The 16,961-nt window shown below is 46.7% G+C and overlaps 1 protein-coding gene across 2 annotated transcripts in view; it reads left to right on the forward strand.

The window, feature by feature from the left end:
* LOC115099220 (programmed cell death protein 1-like) overlaps positions 1-16,961 on the forward strand; it is a 66,604-nt gene that overhangs the window by 29,554 nt on the left and 20,089 nt on the right. Inside the window, exon 1 of one of the 2 annotated variants that reach the window (XM_029616680.1) lies at positions 11,834-11,967. The exons of the other annotated variant lie outside the window; for it this stretch is intronic. Coding sequence (XP_029472540.1) covers positions 11,859-11,967 — 109 coding nt within the window. The 5' untranslated portion in view covers positions 11,834-11,858. Of the gene's footprint in view, positions 1-11,833; positions 11,968-16,961 lie in introns of those variants that run through there. 2 annotated transcript variants of the gene reach the window in all.

Below are 16,961 nucleotides of genomic sequence, written 5' to 3' on the forward strand. Positions count from 1 at the left end.
TGGCACAAGAGGTTAATCTGGAACCAGCATAGGAATATTCCAGAGCCCTGGGTCAGCCTTGTGTCAGGAGGCGTTACCTGCCTTCTTGACAGACAAGGGGGGTTCATCCCCTGAGGGGTTCGGTTAGGGAGCAGAGAGGTGATAAAAGACCCTGAGTCTGGGGCTGTTCCAGATTGCAGGGAGAGAGAGAGTTGGATGAAGCTGCGATCCTCACCCAGGACCTCAGAAGGGAGCAGCAGGAGGGCAGGGATTTTCTCTTTAAAAAATCCCCAGAAGCCTGAGAGCAGAGGAGAAGAATTAGAGGATGCAACACAGCCTGGAATTGGGAAGTTAGGAGATAAAGACTGCATTTAACCAAGGCGGGAACTCGTCTTGCCAGGAAGCCAAACAATGCCAGTGGGAACTTGTTTTGGGGCTTAGCGGATCCTGATGCTGCACTAGAAGGATTTTTCCTTGAGCTAAACAGGACATTTGTTATTTATTTATTTGAAAGCTTTTATATACTGCGAATTGGGCAGGAACCTGACCGTCTAGGTGGTTTACAATAAAACATTCATAGTTAAAAGACAAAACAAGCAATTCATGAAAATACATCACATTTACAGTGCATCTTAATTCTACCATATATTTCGAGATTAATATGATGAAAAATTTCCTTTGGAAATGGGTTTTAAAGGTTAGCAGATATTATAGGCAGCGGTATAGAGATAGGTTTTTAAAGATTTCTTAAATTCTTTGGTACTTGCAGTTAAACCAATTTGTGAGTAATTATTTTGATAACTAAGGAGACTAAAGAGAGGATCAGACTAGGATGTGCCAAAGCTGAGGAAGTAAGATAAACAAAGTAACCAGAACTACTGTGTGTTGCTGTAAGAAGAAACTGTTACTTAAGAAGAGAAGTTAAGATTTCTAGAACTGTGATTTTGTTTGATTTCTGCATCTGCCTGAAGTGCCACTGTGACTGTGGCTGATCCTGAAGACTCTGCCGTAAACAATTTTATTATTTGGAGCACAACTGGAGCCTGGAGAGTGGTTTGTGTGTGTGGCGTGTTCTCAGCCTGGTACTGGCCCTGCAGGTTGTCCTGCCCCCAGCTCACAGCCCCGGAGGTTTATTTCCCCATCTTGTGATTTTAATTACCCCGCTCCCCGAGGCCGGGAAGGTGACCCCTGGCCTGCAGGGGGTTATAGAATAAATAAAAGAGACTTGCTGAAAGCCACATAATAAGTACATGAAAAAGATGTGATATCAACTGTACATTTTTTTTTTTAATGAGATAGTCTATGGGAGATGAAAACCTCTTATTTTCAAGAGCGTCCCCATATATATACAAGGAGGTGGAGCTTGATTCAAAGAAGCTTACAGGTGACATATTATCGTAGCAATTTTCAAAAGCCATTTACCTAAGTTGTACACTTAGCGAGGGTAAAACCCATGGATAATTCAATGGCATATATTGTAGCAATTTTCAAAAGCCCACTTATACAGATAAAGTGCATTTACACATGTAAAACCCAGTTTTAAGTCAGGCCCATAGAACATGACAGCCATGGCTGTCACAAGGGTGAAGATGTGCACATTCCTAACCCCCATTCTGGGAAAACTAAACTAACCTTGAAAACATTTACAGGGAGGTTATGTTCCCAGCTTTCCTTAATCACACAGAGGAAATGAAACATTTGTTCTTATCTTTGTACCAGGCACTCCCTGTTTTCTGGTTTCCACAATTTGTAAATGCTTGAGCCAACATTATATTTTACCCTGACATCCTTCATACAAAGAGGACCTTTTTAACAATTTCACTCTCTACTGAGAGACTGTGGGCAATTTCTTACGGTTTGCTTGAAGCATTTTCCCGCATCAGATTTTCAGGCCTAATCAGAGGAGTCAGGCACATCCTGCCTGGGGATCCTGATCAGGGTCAGGAGAGTATTCCTTCCAGTCCATTCACTGGCTGGTTGGGATTTCCCTCGAGGTTTAATTTTGGGTTTTTACACTTTTTCATGGTAGGAGCCTTGTGAGACCCGGGGCACAGGGAATCCTGTGTCTGTGGGTGCCCTTAATAAAGAAGACCTGCCCCTTCACACCCTCAACAAGGAGGGAGGCATGGTGGGGACCTGCTGCACGGAGGAACTCCGATGGTAACTTCTGTTTGAAAGGGAAGAGACTTTGATTTTTTGAGATGCAGGAGGAAGATTTTTGACTGTCGCTTCTTACCTGAGAGGATCATCAGGAGCTGCTTGTTCCTAATTGGATCTCTCTCATCTGTGATCTGGAGAACGAGGAAGAGAGAAGAAGGAGAACTAGCTAATTATGAGTAAGAACTTTTTTTGACATCTTCGAGCACACCCACCTGGAGTCTTCACCCCCGGGGAGATAGAGAGGGTTTTTGTCCCACAGCTATTTTGTCCATCTTGGGTTGGGGTTGGAGGGGTATTACTGCCAAAATAAAGGATGCCTTGTCCAATTGGAGTCTCCACTTTTTCCTCATCCACCAGAGTGGAGGTGGCCCTGGTCCCTGTAAGAACAAACTCTTGCATGGATTGAGGGAATGGACAGTGATTCGAAAGCCACTGTGGTGCGGAGGAATAAATGAGTTGTTAATGTCATTCACCCGTCTGACTTCTCAGTAAAGACTTTAATTTTTGGACCCTACATCCGAGTTTGGAGTGGTTATTGGTAGGCATGTGCATTTGTTTAAATAAAATAGACAATGGCAACAAAATTGTCTATTTTGTCTTGTTTTGGGAGTGCCAGAAAACAAAAAAAGAAAAAGATGAAATTTCATAAAAATGAGTATTTTGTGTTAGTGCACACTTACAGGACTTATTGCATGCTAACTGGATATTTGCACACACTAACTATACTAACTAAAAATGTTACCAATAAATTAAAAAGTGTCAATGGGGGGAGCAGTTTGTTAGCTAGAGGTATGATTCTGCATTCCCATTGGCTATCTCTTTAGTTACTTGTTTATGTTGCCAAGGTTGCAAGGTGGTGTTTGTGGGAGGATGGCCAGGGCCTAGTAACAAATGTAAGAAAACAAGTGATATAATAATATCATTAAGTTCTAGTTAGCAAAAGCATGTAATACAATTCGGAGTCAGTAAGTATATTTTTAATTTGTCAATCCCTTTGAATTTTAGGAAAGGATCCTGACATTTTGGGATAAGCATACTTTGAATTCCCCTGGTGTGTATCTGGGAGTTAGGGGGGGGGGGGAGTGACAGGGGAACTGACTGAGGTGAATGAATGGGGTGATAGGTTGGAGAGAGAGACTGGTTAGGGTGATGACTGGTGAGAAAGAGATGAAAGAGGCAGCCTGGTGTGTGTGTGTGTGTGTGTGTGTGTGTGTGTGTGAGACTGGTGAGAGGGGGGGGTGACAGTATGGTGTATCAAGTGGGGGAGATAGACTGGTTGAGGTGGTGACTGGTGAAAGAGAGGTAGCCTGATTCATGGGGAGTGACTGGGGTACTGTATAGAGTGACAGAAAGGGAGACTGGTGAGAGGGGGAGTGACTGGAGTGACTGTATGGGGTGACAGGTGGGGGGAAAGAGATTGGTTCAGGAGGTGACTGGTGAGAGAGATGCAGCCCGGTATGTGGGGAGGGGGGGGGGGGTGAATGGTGAGAAGGGGAGTGACTGGGGTAGCTATATAGGGCGACAGGTGGGAGAAAGACTTAGTGGGGTGGTGACTGGTCAGAGAGAGAGGCAGCCTGGTATATGTGGGGTGACTGGTGAAAGGGTGACTGTATGGGGTGACAAGTGGGGAAGAAAGACTGGTTGCGATGGTGACTGGTAAGCGAGAGGAAGCCTGTTGTGTGTATGTGTGTGGGGGAGGTGACTAGTGAGAGGGGAAGTGACTGGGGTGTCTATATGGGGTGATGTGGGAGAGGCAGCCTGGTGTGTGTGTGTGGGGGTAACTGTGTGGGGTGACAGATTACCGACCACACACACCAAGCTACCTCTTTCTCACCAGTCACCACCCCACCCAGTCTCTATCCCGCCCGTCATCCCATACATTCACCCCATTCACTTCCCCAGCAAAACAGAGCCCACAGTTCGGAAACCCTACGCACAGAACACCGACCTCAAGTAAGTAACGTCAAGAAGAGGCTACGCAGTGTTTGAAAGGTGGGTCCTGCCAGAAAATCCAGAACCACATTAAGACTCCACAAGGGTACCGGTCACTGCAAGGGGGGACAATGATGCTTCACCCCTTTTAAGAACTGGGCCGCATCTGAATGGGCCAATAAGGGTTCACCATTCACCTGACCTCAGAAACAGGCAAGAGCTGCCACCTGTACCTTCAAGGAATTAAGCTCCAGGCCCTTAGGAAACCCATCCTGCAAAAAATCCAAACTGAGTGAGATTTTAACCGAATGAGAATGAACCCCTCATTCCTTACACCAAGCCTCAAACACTCACCAAACCCAAACATAGGCTAAGGAAATGGAGAACTTTCGTGCTCGAAGCAAGGTGGAAATCACAGCAGTGGAATATCCACGCTTCAGCAACCAAACTCTCTCAAGGGCCAAACAGTAAGATAAAATTAAGTCGGATCTGTGAGAAGAATAGGCCCCTGCCATAGCAGGTCCCTGTGGACCACTAATCAGAGAGAAGAGTCCACCAGGAGCCTTTGCAGATTTGCATACCACAATCTCCTGAGTCACCACTAGAAGCACCAACTCCATGTGTCTCTCGATCCTCTGAATCATTCTGCCCAACATGGGCCATGGTAAAAAGGCATATAGAAGTTTGCCTTCCGGCCACTCCTGCATGAGGGCATCGATGCCCAAAAACATCATAAGAACATAAGAACATGCCATACTGGGTCAGACCAAGGGTCCATCAAGCCCAGCATCCTGTTTCCAACAGTGGCCAGGCAGCGAACAATCCAATCCAGGGTCTAGACCAGGGTCAGGGCGGGCAACGAACAATCCAATCCAGAGTCCAGACCAGGAACAAGCCACAGGACTAACCGACACAGAGGAACTCAGAAGACAGACCAGGAGGCAGGGGAACACACAGAACAAAGCAAGCAGCACAAGAAATAGGATAAAAAGCACCTACTCAGAGCCCGTTGCTGAGGCGGAGCACTGCTGAGAAAATGCCGCTTAAATATTTATTTATTTATTTATTTAAAAAGTATTTGTATACCGTTTTTTAAAAAAGGAATTTTATCAAAAACGGTTCACAGATTTAAAACAAAAATAAAATAATCAAAATAAAATAGAATTTTTAAACTTTACATAAAAATAGGCAATAACTAGACAGGATGCTAGTATATAAGATTTAAAATATAAAAGTTTGCGGCCATATCTGCTGCTCTTGATTCTTCTGCATGAACGTCCGGTGGGAGCACTCGTCATGGCGGGAAGGAGGGGCCAAAATGGAGCATGCTTGACATCGCGCATCCTCCCTGAAGGAACCGCTGTTGCTGTCGACGGCCATTGCTGCGCCGCGGAGCTGCTCAGAGCCGTTAAGGAACAGGCTGTTTATTAACAATATGAACGCATGGGCATTATTCTCTCTGTAATGCATATCTTTTTGGGCATTATTTTTGTAATAAAGCCTAGCTTCTGTGCTCTCTGTGTTTGGCAGTTCCTGCATTTTCTGTCCTGCCTCTGGATGATTCACTGCTGCTTACAATATTGCCTCCAGATAAGTCTTCAGACTTTGCAATTTTTTAACATGTATTTCTGTATACTCTGAAAGTATACTGCGGATTGAGTTTTATATTCTTTACTTTTTTCAATGCTCTTCAGACTGCAAGTATTGGTTTTCGCTAATACAATAAATATGAATGGGAAGCTACCATGAAACCTCATGTTTTGCTGAGTAATTCAAATAATAGAAGTTAAATAATGATAACCACAAAGACTGATATTGCAAGAAGAGAGTTGTAAATCTAAATCTAAATTATTTTAATAAACAAGAAATAAATAAAAATCATTCAATCAACCAGAATCCAGTTTACTAACCCAATAGGTAATTATGCCTGTCTGGTGTCTCATAAAAGAACTCAGTGCATCATGAGTAGTCCATGAATGCAAGGTGGACAGTAAAATCATTTGCTAGTAATTGTCCAGAAATATTTGTTTTTATAATTGCTATAGTGAAATATGTGTCCAAAAATACCAAGGCAAAATTTATTGTGCACTTTTAACAAAAAGCAAAACAGTAAATAATCTATAAAATATACCCCATAAGTAAAACATCTTAAAAATCATGTACTCTTCCACATAGTTCCTTTGCATCTCAAATTCTCCTATCCAGAAACATAGGATAGATATTCAAAATTGGCCTTGTAAGTAAATTAGCCGATTAGAACTAATCTGATTAAATTATGATGTATATTCAGTGACATGGCAAAGCTGCTGAATGTGTGTATATGTGCACCCTTTGCTGACAAATTTAGACCTGTTCTATAGGGCATCTAAACTTAGACATAAACATCTCCGGCTAACTCACTATCAGTAATTAGTGGTGTAAGTTATAAGGCTAACTCATTCCATCCCCAATCTGCCCAGTACACATCCAGTTTTTGTGTGTGTAACTTTTAGCTATATAAGGGACTTTTACGGCTAAGCGGTGGCCATTGAATGTAGATGCATATTCAGCAGCTGCTACTTAGCTGCATAAGTCCCATTTATCTGGATAAATAGCGCTGATCATGCTTTGAATATTGGGCCCATTGTGTCCAGATCATCCCTTCTGTTACAGACTACCCACAATGGGTTTGTGTGGCATGATGCATTGAGTTGTCACCGTAGATACTAGATAGGCAAGGAACTGTAAGTGCAAAATGTTTTCTGTAAAACAAGGCCTACACGTGAAAAACCATGCAAAATGCCCTGAAATGCACAAAAATACTAACATGAAAACATTGAGTGCCTTTCTACTGTCTCTGTAACAACTAGCGCATTATTGCGACCTCTCATGCTCACCTCCTTTTTCCCTGCACCGTCAATCATTGGGAGAATGGCGGACTCTGCCAACCAACGCCGACTTCCCTGGCATCCCCGGGGCAGCGTGGGTGCTGCCGACCGCCATCTTACTTCTGGCATCACCTAAGCGCGCGCGCAGGGCCTCCTTATGAATATGTCATAGCGGGAACCTCAGGGATGATGACGTCAACACCGCTAGTGTACTTATACGGACTCACCCATTGCTAAGACGAGTTAGCAAGGAGTTCTCTCGCTTGTTAAATCCGCTCTACTTGGATCTTCTGTTCCAGATTTTCCTTCGGGCAATTGGACGCTCTGAGTACCCGCTCCTCGGGGGCTCCTCTGCGTCTTGGCTGTCCGCTCCTCGGAGGGCCCTCCTGCCTGGGACATCCTGACCCGCTCCTCGGGTATATCTACTTGGACTTCCTTGTGTGAGTACATTCTCCAACTTCAATCATCTCTACTGAAGATTTCACGGCGTACCCCATTCCTCGGGCCACTACTGTTCTTCAGCCCATTTACTCTACGCTATCTGTGCCTCAGGATACTCCATCTCCTATACTGTGTCAATGGCCTTGTTCCTGTAACACCGACCTCTGCCTCTTTGACTTCTACAGTACAGTTTCCTCGGCATACCCTGTGCTGCGGGCCAGTACTGGATCTGCCATCAGAGGTATTACATCAACCTATAGGAATTCCAGGGTGTACCCCGCGCTGCGGGCCATTACCAGGAACTTCGTATATGCATCATCATCCTGACCACTGTATTTATTAAGACTGTTTATTTACATTCCCTGCTCCTCGGGACGTGTTCTATCTTTCTCCTTAATAAAGTCTCTCTCACAGCTGTGTCCTACGTCGCTGAGACCATGCCTACCGACGGTGAGGCCCACGGGGCTCCTCCAGATGGGCGGAGACATCTCTCACCTAGGTACGGGGTTCACCAATTCATCAAAAGCATAACATGCATCACGTCACACCAGTAGTAATCTGCAACTCACAAACGTTTGCTAAAGTTCTCAGTGAATGAGGTGTTGCCTTGCAGAATCATGCAAAGCAGCTCATTAATTCAGACTCAAGCGAAAACCAGCGCACAAAGACATTTTCACATGCTGGTTTGCAAAAAACCCGAACCACACCTCTTTGTAATAGATTAGTAAATTGGTTTCCTGTCTTTGAATGATTTCCAAAGGGAAGAAGGCTTATGAGACCTGTGTGTGTCCCCCAATAACTTTTGTGTTTAATGTTATATCCACATCAAATTTTCAGGAGATGTCAAGGTCAAAGGGGACCCTAACGGGTACTTTGTATTTGATCCATGTATATGAGTCTCCCAGAAAGCAGACTACATTGGTTCTGCTTGGAACTTCGTGTTTGGTTTGATTTGTATTTGTTAAAATAATTTCTATTTAGATATATCACTCCCTTCTCTAAATGAAAGCTATGAGTAATAACCAGGGTATTAGAAAAAGGAACTAAATTCATAGCAGTTGTCTTTGGCAGATAAGGCCTTCAGGGCACACCTACTCTGCCAGAGGAAAATACCATGAGTGGAACATTTCTTCTACTTTTCATATTTCATATCTACAGTGATAACTTGCATGAACTAAAAAGTGTTGTAACTCGGTGGAGAAAAAGTGAGCAAAGGGGACAAAGTGCACACACTCTGTAAGAATCTCCTCGTCACATCTTCCATTGCACTGCAGGCAATGGATTCCTATTGGCTTTCATTTTATCTAGCATTGAAGAATTAATGTCTGGGGCATCCAAGCAGGAATCTGAACCTGTGAATCCCCAGACCACACAGGTGGTTCTCTGCACTCACCACCAGAGCAAGGACTCTTTTTAATAACAAATATTGTAGGTAATGGAGAGGAAAGGGAGAGGGAAATATTTATAGCAAACAGGAGGTCCGTTGAGTACTAACCTAACTCGGGCACACTTTGTATTTTACCCAAACTCTCATGCACACTGAACATGATGGCATAATAACAGACAGTGCTTCAGTCATTGCAGAAAATGCACCAATTGGTAGAAATGATCTGTGGGTTAGAAAGGTACATTTTGTCCTTCCAATGTACGGTAGCGAAGTATGAGAAACCGAAGATCAGCAGCTAATCTTGTCAGATACTAGAGTGGGTGGATATGGTCTTTTTGGTCTAAATACTTTGATGCATATCCCATTTCCATTACTATATTTACCAAAAGAAGGATAAGAAATTCAAATATTGTAGAAAGATAATATTTTCTTTGGAGACTGAAACCCAAAATACCATGGGTCCCGGGGAGTTTCTTCTCTGGGGTCTAGCCTGTCGGAGCCAGTGGTCACAGGTGGAAGCTGAATGCATACACTATGACGTGGAGAGGTTTTGGAAAGACACAGGCCCAGAGGTCCGCATGTACGGGGGAAAGGGTGATCCCTGTGAATTCAGCTGTGCGGTCAGCGGTGCATGCTTTTAGCAAAGCCAGGAAAATCCAGTCAGCAGAATGGGCTCTCGACTAGGGCATGCATTCCACACTGGAAAACCAAATTTCTTTCCGAAGCAATGTCCCTGAAAGCAGATGAAATAAAAAAGGTCCACGAAGCTTATACAAAGAAAACGAACAATTCGATTCAGAATTTTGTTCTCTGTGTCTGTGCACCCTGAGCTCTGTTGGACCTAACGGTCAGGAGACATTCCTCTTTCTCTCTTATTGGCTGACCCCAATGCATTTCAGTGGAGGATTCTAGAAACATCTCCTTTTTCCTCTCACAAGAGGGTTTCTCCATTTTTGTGTCTTATGGGAGAAGTGCTGGGTACTGCTGGCCCCCGAGTCCGTGCATCAAGAGCCATCAGCACACGTTGACACGCATACTGTTGTTTTTTTCCACGAACATGGCTTTCTTACCCATGTTAGCCACCTCCAGCGCAGACTGGTAGGAAGAGAGATGGGAACATGAAGGTCCCACTGCTAATCGTTTCCTGTGAGAATATATTAGTCAGCAGAGCAGGTGTAAGATGAAAACCACAGCTCCCGTCTCCCCAGAGCATGGGTATTTTAAGAATGGAGATATTTGCTCGTGGGATTCAGTGGTTTTTTATAAGTTTACCGTAACTCTTCAGGGTTTGCTGGTCAGAAACAAAATAAAAACCAAAACGGAAGCCAACCTTTCTATTATTTTAGGAAGTGCCATGCAGCGCCTAAAGTATTGAAGTGAAAGCACCAGGGGGAACCAGCTGTCTATTACCTCTAGGTCCACAGGACTCGGCGACCTGTGATTAAATTGGGGAGAGGAAGGAGGATTAGGGGAATCTTCTCACGTACATCCAAACTCCTAGGGAAAATCCCCAGGCTTTCCAGAGAGCTTAAAAGCCTGCACAGAATAGCAGCACAATGAAGTCTTAAGCCCTGGGGATTCATGCACCACAAAATGAAGTTCCTTTCTCGGCTCAGTTTGTTTCTGCTCTGTCCAGGAGCGGGCTGGGACCACGCACACAGGTGGCTGGCCGGCGCGCAGAGATTACTTCTGCTCTGGAGGAGCAGTAAGTACTAAAATAAAAAATTTGGGGATAGTTAGGGTAGGTTTAGGGGAGGAGAGGGGAAGAGGGAGGAAGGTTAGATAGGGGGGTAAGGAAGTTGCCTCCCAGTCCGCTCCTTAATTGGAGCGGACTGGGAAGGAACTGGGGGAGGCCCGATTGCGTCACTGCACGTATTTTGTGACAATTCCCCTCCCCCTGAGCGCCGCCTGCACCGGCGCAGCGCGGATTTTACAATCCAGCCCGCAAGTGTGCGCAGCCTTCGGATTTTATAACGTGCGCGTGCTGGCGTGTAACGCGGTATAAAATCGGGGCATCCGTGCGCGGCGCACCGGGAACCGCACGCACCTGGACGCGCGCGCGTCGCTTTTAAAAGCGACCCCCTTGGGGGAGGGGCATTGTGAGAAAAATAACTGAGAGAAATCTGAATTTCCCTCTGCAGCTCTCCCTCACGTTCTCCTTTTGCTCAGAGGCCACCTGAAGATGTAACCAGGATATCTCTCTCTAGTGTGTCTCTCTGGTGAAAGCTGTTAGTGCAGCTGTGTTTGAAAAAGGTTTGGACAAGTTCCTGGAGGAAAAGGTGGAGTTTCAGAAATCCCCTGCTTATCCTTGGGATAAGCAGCTTGGACTCGATCTACCCCCTTGGGATCCTGCCAGGTACTTGCGACCTGGATTGGCCACTGCTGGAAACAGGATGCTGGGCTTGATGGGCCTTTGGTCTGACCCAATACGGCATTCATATGTCGGTATGTTCTTGGGATAGATTGCAATGTTGTGATGCAATAGAAGCCTTGGTTAATGGCCTGAGTAATTTATGTCATGCTTTTTGCTGAGAGAGTGTTGGTGTTTGATTTGCATTGCCTGCTATGATTCACATCAGTAAAGGATCTTGTGGCTCTCACTGAATGAACTGTTACACTTCTGTCTGTGGGAATCTTACCCTCACTGCTCATTTCCTTTCTGTAAGTCTTTCTCTGCAGGTGTCCCTTTTCAAGTGACAAGTCATCGCAGGATGATCTTGCTGTGAACAGTTTGGGCTGCGCCGGGACCTGGATAAGCCAAGCAGACCAAGGTCTGCTCTCCGACTCTTTAAAAGAAGGGTGGCGTTTAAATTCAGCTGGGACACAGCCAGCATCACTGCGGAGATCCTGGGGAAAGTGACGCGAGAACCTTCTCCGCTGTGGTTCAGAAGTCGCTCCCCACCCCCCCTCCGCGGAGAAGGGGAGGGGGGGGGGGGCGGAGGCAGTGAGATGGCAGTGCCATGCATGAATGGCTGAAGGCTTAGATGAGCATTGGCAGCAAAAGGAGCTGCCAGTCTGCAGTTAACGCACGACGGTCCTCCTTCTGCGCAGGGGGCGAGCAGCCACCTCGGGGGTGTGCGGTCGCCCCGGCCATGGGCAGCTCGGCAAGGCGCTCTCTGAGGCCAATGAGGTGCCTGAAACTTATCACCAGTATCTGGGTGGCGGTGCTCTGCCAGCTGACGGTGCTTCTAGCGCAGCCCGGTACGTATGTGGCTTTGTTTTTCTGATTGTAGACAAGAACGGTGTCGCCTTGCGCTGTCTTCCTTTTGTTAGACGGAAACGTTCTGAAAATGGAAAAAGAAATAGACACATATAGTAAAGTTAGAAAAGATCAGGAAAATAAAAACACAGATCTTTAAAAAGCAAAACAAGAGACCTTAAAATGTTAGACTGTAAGTCTGAAATTTACTACATTTTACTTGTATTATTTTTCGGTTGAGTTTGGATTTAAAAAAAAAAAATACAAAGCAAAAACTGATGCAGCCTAATACCCAGGGAACCTGGGTTTGATTCCCAGATCTGGCTTTCGTCCCCCTAGGGTGGTGGTGGTGGGCAGAGTGAGCGCTCACAGCCCTGGGATGGAGGGAGGAAGGCCCGGCCATCCTGAAACGGCCACACCTATTGGCTCACTGGCTCATGATTCAGGGGGTTTCCATGGTCCTCCCTACTGAGCTGCAAGACTCCTGCTGTGGTGGCTGGGCTGGATGGGAAGGGGGGTGCAATGAGTGTGTGTGTGTGGGGGGGGGGGCTCCTGGGTAGTTACGAATGAAGGCATCATGGATTTGGGCTGAAAGCTCAAAGTAGCTGGAAAAAACCCCGGTGCCTCCTAAATCTTTGTCGGTCCCTCGCAATGAGTTTGCCAGTTAGCTGAGCGCACTCGGGTTTTCTTCCCCGTGGCTCCATCTCTTTCCTGCGTGACCCCATCGCCCAGAATAGGAGACCCCCTCCTCGGGAAAGAGAAAACCTGTGAAAGAGGACCAGAGACGTGTGTGGAAAGCTGCCAGTGCCCTTCTGGGGGGCCGATCCCACTGCAGCGTACGCTTAACTAGCTCTGCCTGGAAAACCTGGGCTGTAGGCGCTGGAGGGGGAAACTAGAAGGATATGATCTGGGGTGAGCCTTTCTTGTTTAATAATTGTCACTAGTGAAGGAGCTGTGGCAGGGAGCATTAATATGGTATGAAAACCCCTGGTGGGTTTTTTTTTTCTCTAGCCTGTACCAATTTCACAATCCTAAGGTGTAAAAAAGAATGTTTTGCCGGGAGTCCTAATGGCGAAGGACCCAATGCTTCCTCTCATTTCCTGTTCAATGGAAAACCCTCTGCTACATCTGGGTAACGTACGCTATAAATGCTCCGGTTCATGAAGGGACGCTTTCTAAATCTGCACATTTCTCTCCCAGGGATCAGTCTGCTCAAGGCGGTGAACAATTAACCCCCCCCCTCCAAAAAAAAAAAAGGAAAACATCTGCCATACAAATAGAAACCCCTCCCCCACCATCAACCTTCCCTCACTCCCAAAGCAACCAGAAATGGGGAAAAATGAAATTTGGGCTGGTGAAGCCTCCCTTGGTTTTGATATGGGGAAGTTTTTTACTTTAAAGGATTGATTCATGGCTCCGTTATGGCAGCGGAAGGACAGCGAGCGGAGAACCCAGAGAAGCAAGGGTTTGAGTCCCGCCTGCTCTCACAGATGCTCCTCGTGGCCTTTGGACAAGCCTCTTCCCCCCTCTGTTGCTTCAGGGACAAAGTTAGACTGGAAGTTCTCTTCAGCAGGGAAACGTCTGACAAGAACCTGAACTGTAACTTGCCTTGAGCTCAGATTTGCAAAACTTGGGCTCGCGGCAAAGTGACAAAGCGTTCAATAATCTCCCGCCTCTCAGGCCACGGCTGAAAAGCAGCTTCTGCCAATAAGATCCCCGATCGGGAGACCCGCCCCCCCCCCCTGACGTCACTGATGTCAGTGCCGGCCGTTAAACGGCGCCAGAACACCAGGCGTCGCGCGCCGTGCGTCGCGCACCGAAGGGGCACCCCACTTTGTGCACCCCTTCGTGCAATCCGTAGTGCTAGTTCTAGTTAATATCTTTGCAATCGGCTGTCTCTCATTTTTGTTTAATATGCAATCCTGTTATACTTTTTGCTCAATTGTTAAAAGTATTGCAATTTGAACTGTTATGATGGCTTTACAGAATGACGGTATATAAAACCCAACAAATAAATCAATAAATAAATAAGGCTGGCAGTGTTTCTGGACAGGCCCGGCTCTCTTTGGCTGTGAGGTGCTCCGTCTGCACCTTCGGCTGGGAGGCTTTCAGGTTGCAAGTAACCCATTCAGGGAGGCACCCTTGACACATGAAAAGTGAGCTCTGAGTACAAAGTGTGCCTTCCCTGGAACGGCTGCGGCAGACCATCTGGTGAGGGCCCGCATGCAGTCTCAACTGTTAACACCTTGTGTGCAAATAAGAGATACTGCAGTCTTCGAAATTTCAACCCAGCAGGGCAACAATTTCAATGAAATAAACTTTGTCAGGAGGCTGGTGGATAGCTCACCGGGGGAAACCTCCGAGCAGGGGGGGACCTCAGGGCATCGGATGAATGCGGGTTATTCCTGACGTCGCAGTGAGGCCAGTGTAATATGGCACTCTACGCCTAGCTCATCATTTTATACCTGCTTTAGCAGACCTTCTTCTGAGCTAAGCTTTGCTCAGGATTTAAGGATTTTAGGGCTCCTTGCAAATCCCACTCAAGTCAAGGGGTCACCCATGACGGCAGGCACTGTATTAAGACCCTGAAGTGCTTGACACACTTTTCTTTCATGTTGGAAATTTAACTCCTGGATCCGAGATGACACAAGATGCCAGCCATGAAACTACTGCCAAACAAAAGTAATGATGTTTCCATGCTTTGTTTTAAATTTTAAAAAAATGAGCTTTATAATAGAAACGGTAATTTGCAAGGCTGAGGTCTTTCCTGTGGGTAAAGCCCCTCGTGGATTAAAGGATGACCACTGCTGCTGGGGTTACCGCTGGCCAAAGCAAGAGGCCTTCCTCGTCAGCCCTTCATCAACGAGGAGGACTGTGGTCACCTGAACAGCCACCCCGCGGGGGGGGGAGTAAAATGAATGAACGCAGACGTCATTCCCGTCCTCCAGCCTTTAGGGATCCACAGTGTTTATCCCCTGCCCCTTTGAATTCCTTCACAGTTTTAGTCTTCACCACCTCCTCTGGAAGGGCATTCCAGGCATCCACCACCCTCTCCGTGAAGAAATACTTCCTGACATTGGTTCTGAATCGTCCTCCCTGGAGTTTCAATTCGGGACCCCTAGTTCTAATGATTTCTTTCCAAAGGAGAAGGTTTGTTGATTGTGCATCATTAAAACCTTTCAGGTACCTGAAGGTCTGTATCCTATCTCCCCTGCGCCTCCTCTCCTCCAGGGTTGTACATATTCAGATCCTTCAGCCTCTCCTCATAAGTCATTTGATGGAGACCCTCCCACCATTTTGGTCGCCCTGCTCTGGACCGCCTCCATCCTGCCTCTGTCCATTTTGAGATTTGGTCTCCAGAACTGAGCACAATAGGAACTGGATTTTCTGGAACCCGAGAAGCTAGGAACAGAACTGGGATTGCTGGTACAACTGGGGCTGGAGCAGCCCCCATGCGGAGCTACTGGAACCGGAGTCATCGATGCCAGAACTGGGTTTGCTTGTGACAAGCCATCGAGCCCTAGGGGAGCCTCGATGGCTTTCCCCGTTGGCTTTCCCCGAAATCGGAGCGGCCTCGGAGAGAACTTTCCTTCCAGCCCCCCCCCCCCCACCTTCCCCTCCCTTCCACTATCTAACCCGCCCCCCCAGCCCTAACTATCCCCCGCCCACCTTTATTTTTTTATTTATGCCTGCCTCCGGGCAGGCGTAGGTTGCGTGCGTCGGCCGAGTGCTGGCACGCGATTCCCGGGCCCAGCGGCAGTGGAGAGATGCCCATGCCCCGCTCCCGGACCGCCCCTCCCCGCCCACACCCCACCCATTTTTTCGAGCCCCGGGACTTAAACGCATCCCGGGGCTTGCGCCATCGCCAGGCCTATGCAAAATAGGCTCGGCGCGCGGAGGAGCAGGTTTTCGGGGTTACGTGCGTAACCCTTTTAAAGTCCACCCCATATGTTTCAGTGCACACAAATATTTCCAAGAAAATGCTTACCTTCTCTACCTATTTTAAAAACATACACCTGTATAATTTAGGTACATAAAAAAATATAACAAGTACGCATACTAACACCGATTTATATGTGGAGGAAGGTATTTTATAAAGTATGTATGTATAGGGGTGAATTTTCAAAGAGTTATGCGTGAAAAAAATTAGCATATATGCACATAGGTAGCCTGTACTGCATAATCAGTATTTTATAAACCTTAAAAGTATGTGCATAAAAATATGTGAAAAAAGGGGCGGAGCCAACAGTTACACGTGTAAGTTGCTATTGTAAAATTTTAAGAGACTAACGTGCATACATTTGGCAACTTACCCGTATAATTTTACACCTGCTAACTATGCGTGATTGATATAAGACTTGTTTATGGTGGACTATTGGCTGGGTGGGAGGTCTGGGTGAACTGGGGGGAGTTCTCGATGACTTGGAGAAGGACTGGGCCAACTGGTGGAGGAACTGGAAACTGGTAATTTCAATTGCGCCGCACATGTTTTAAAATATACTGATTTAACATGCATAAATCAGGTTTTACACGAGTAATCCTACGCGTATATTTTTTAAATTAGATGGACAAGTACACACGTTCAACGCGATGAAATACTCGCTTCCAACGCATTGCATAAGCTCATGTGTAAGCACACATACACGCGTATGTTGGGGGGTACACTTCTGTGTGTTTCATAATACACAAGTAACCAAGATGTACAGGGGTAGATTTTCAAAGGGTTACGCGCGTAACCATTTAAACCCCTCCCTGCGTGCGCCGAGCCTATTTTGCATAGGCTCGGCGGCGCGCACAAAACCTAGGATGCGCATATGTCCCTGGGCTTTGAAAAAGGGGCGGGAAGGGGGCGGGGTCATGGGCAGGGCACTGGTCCGGGGGTGGTCCAGGGGTGGGACTGAGGCCTCTGGCACAGCGGCTGTGCCGGGGAATGGCGCGCCGGCAGCCGGCCGGTGTGCGCAAGTTATGCCTGCCAGAGGCAGGCGTAACTCCTTGA

The sequence above is a fragment of the Rhinatrema bivittatum genome, chromosome 9 (assembly GCF_901001135.1).
Source record: "Rhinatrema bivittatum chromosome 9, aRhiBiv1.1, whole genome shotgun sequence".
NCBI lineage: Eukaryota > Metazoa > Chordata > Amphibia > Gymnophiona > Rhinatrematidae > Rhinatrema > Rhinatrema bivittatum.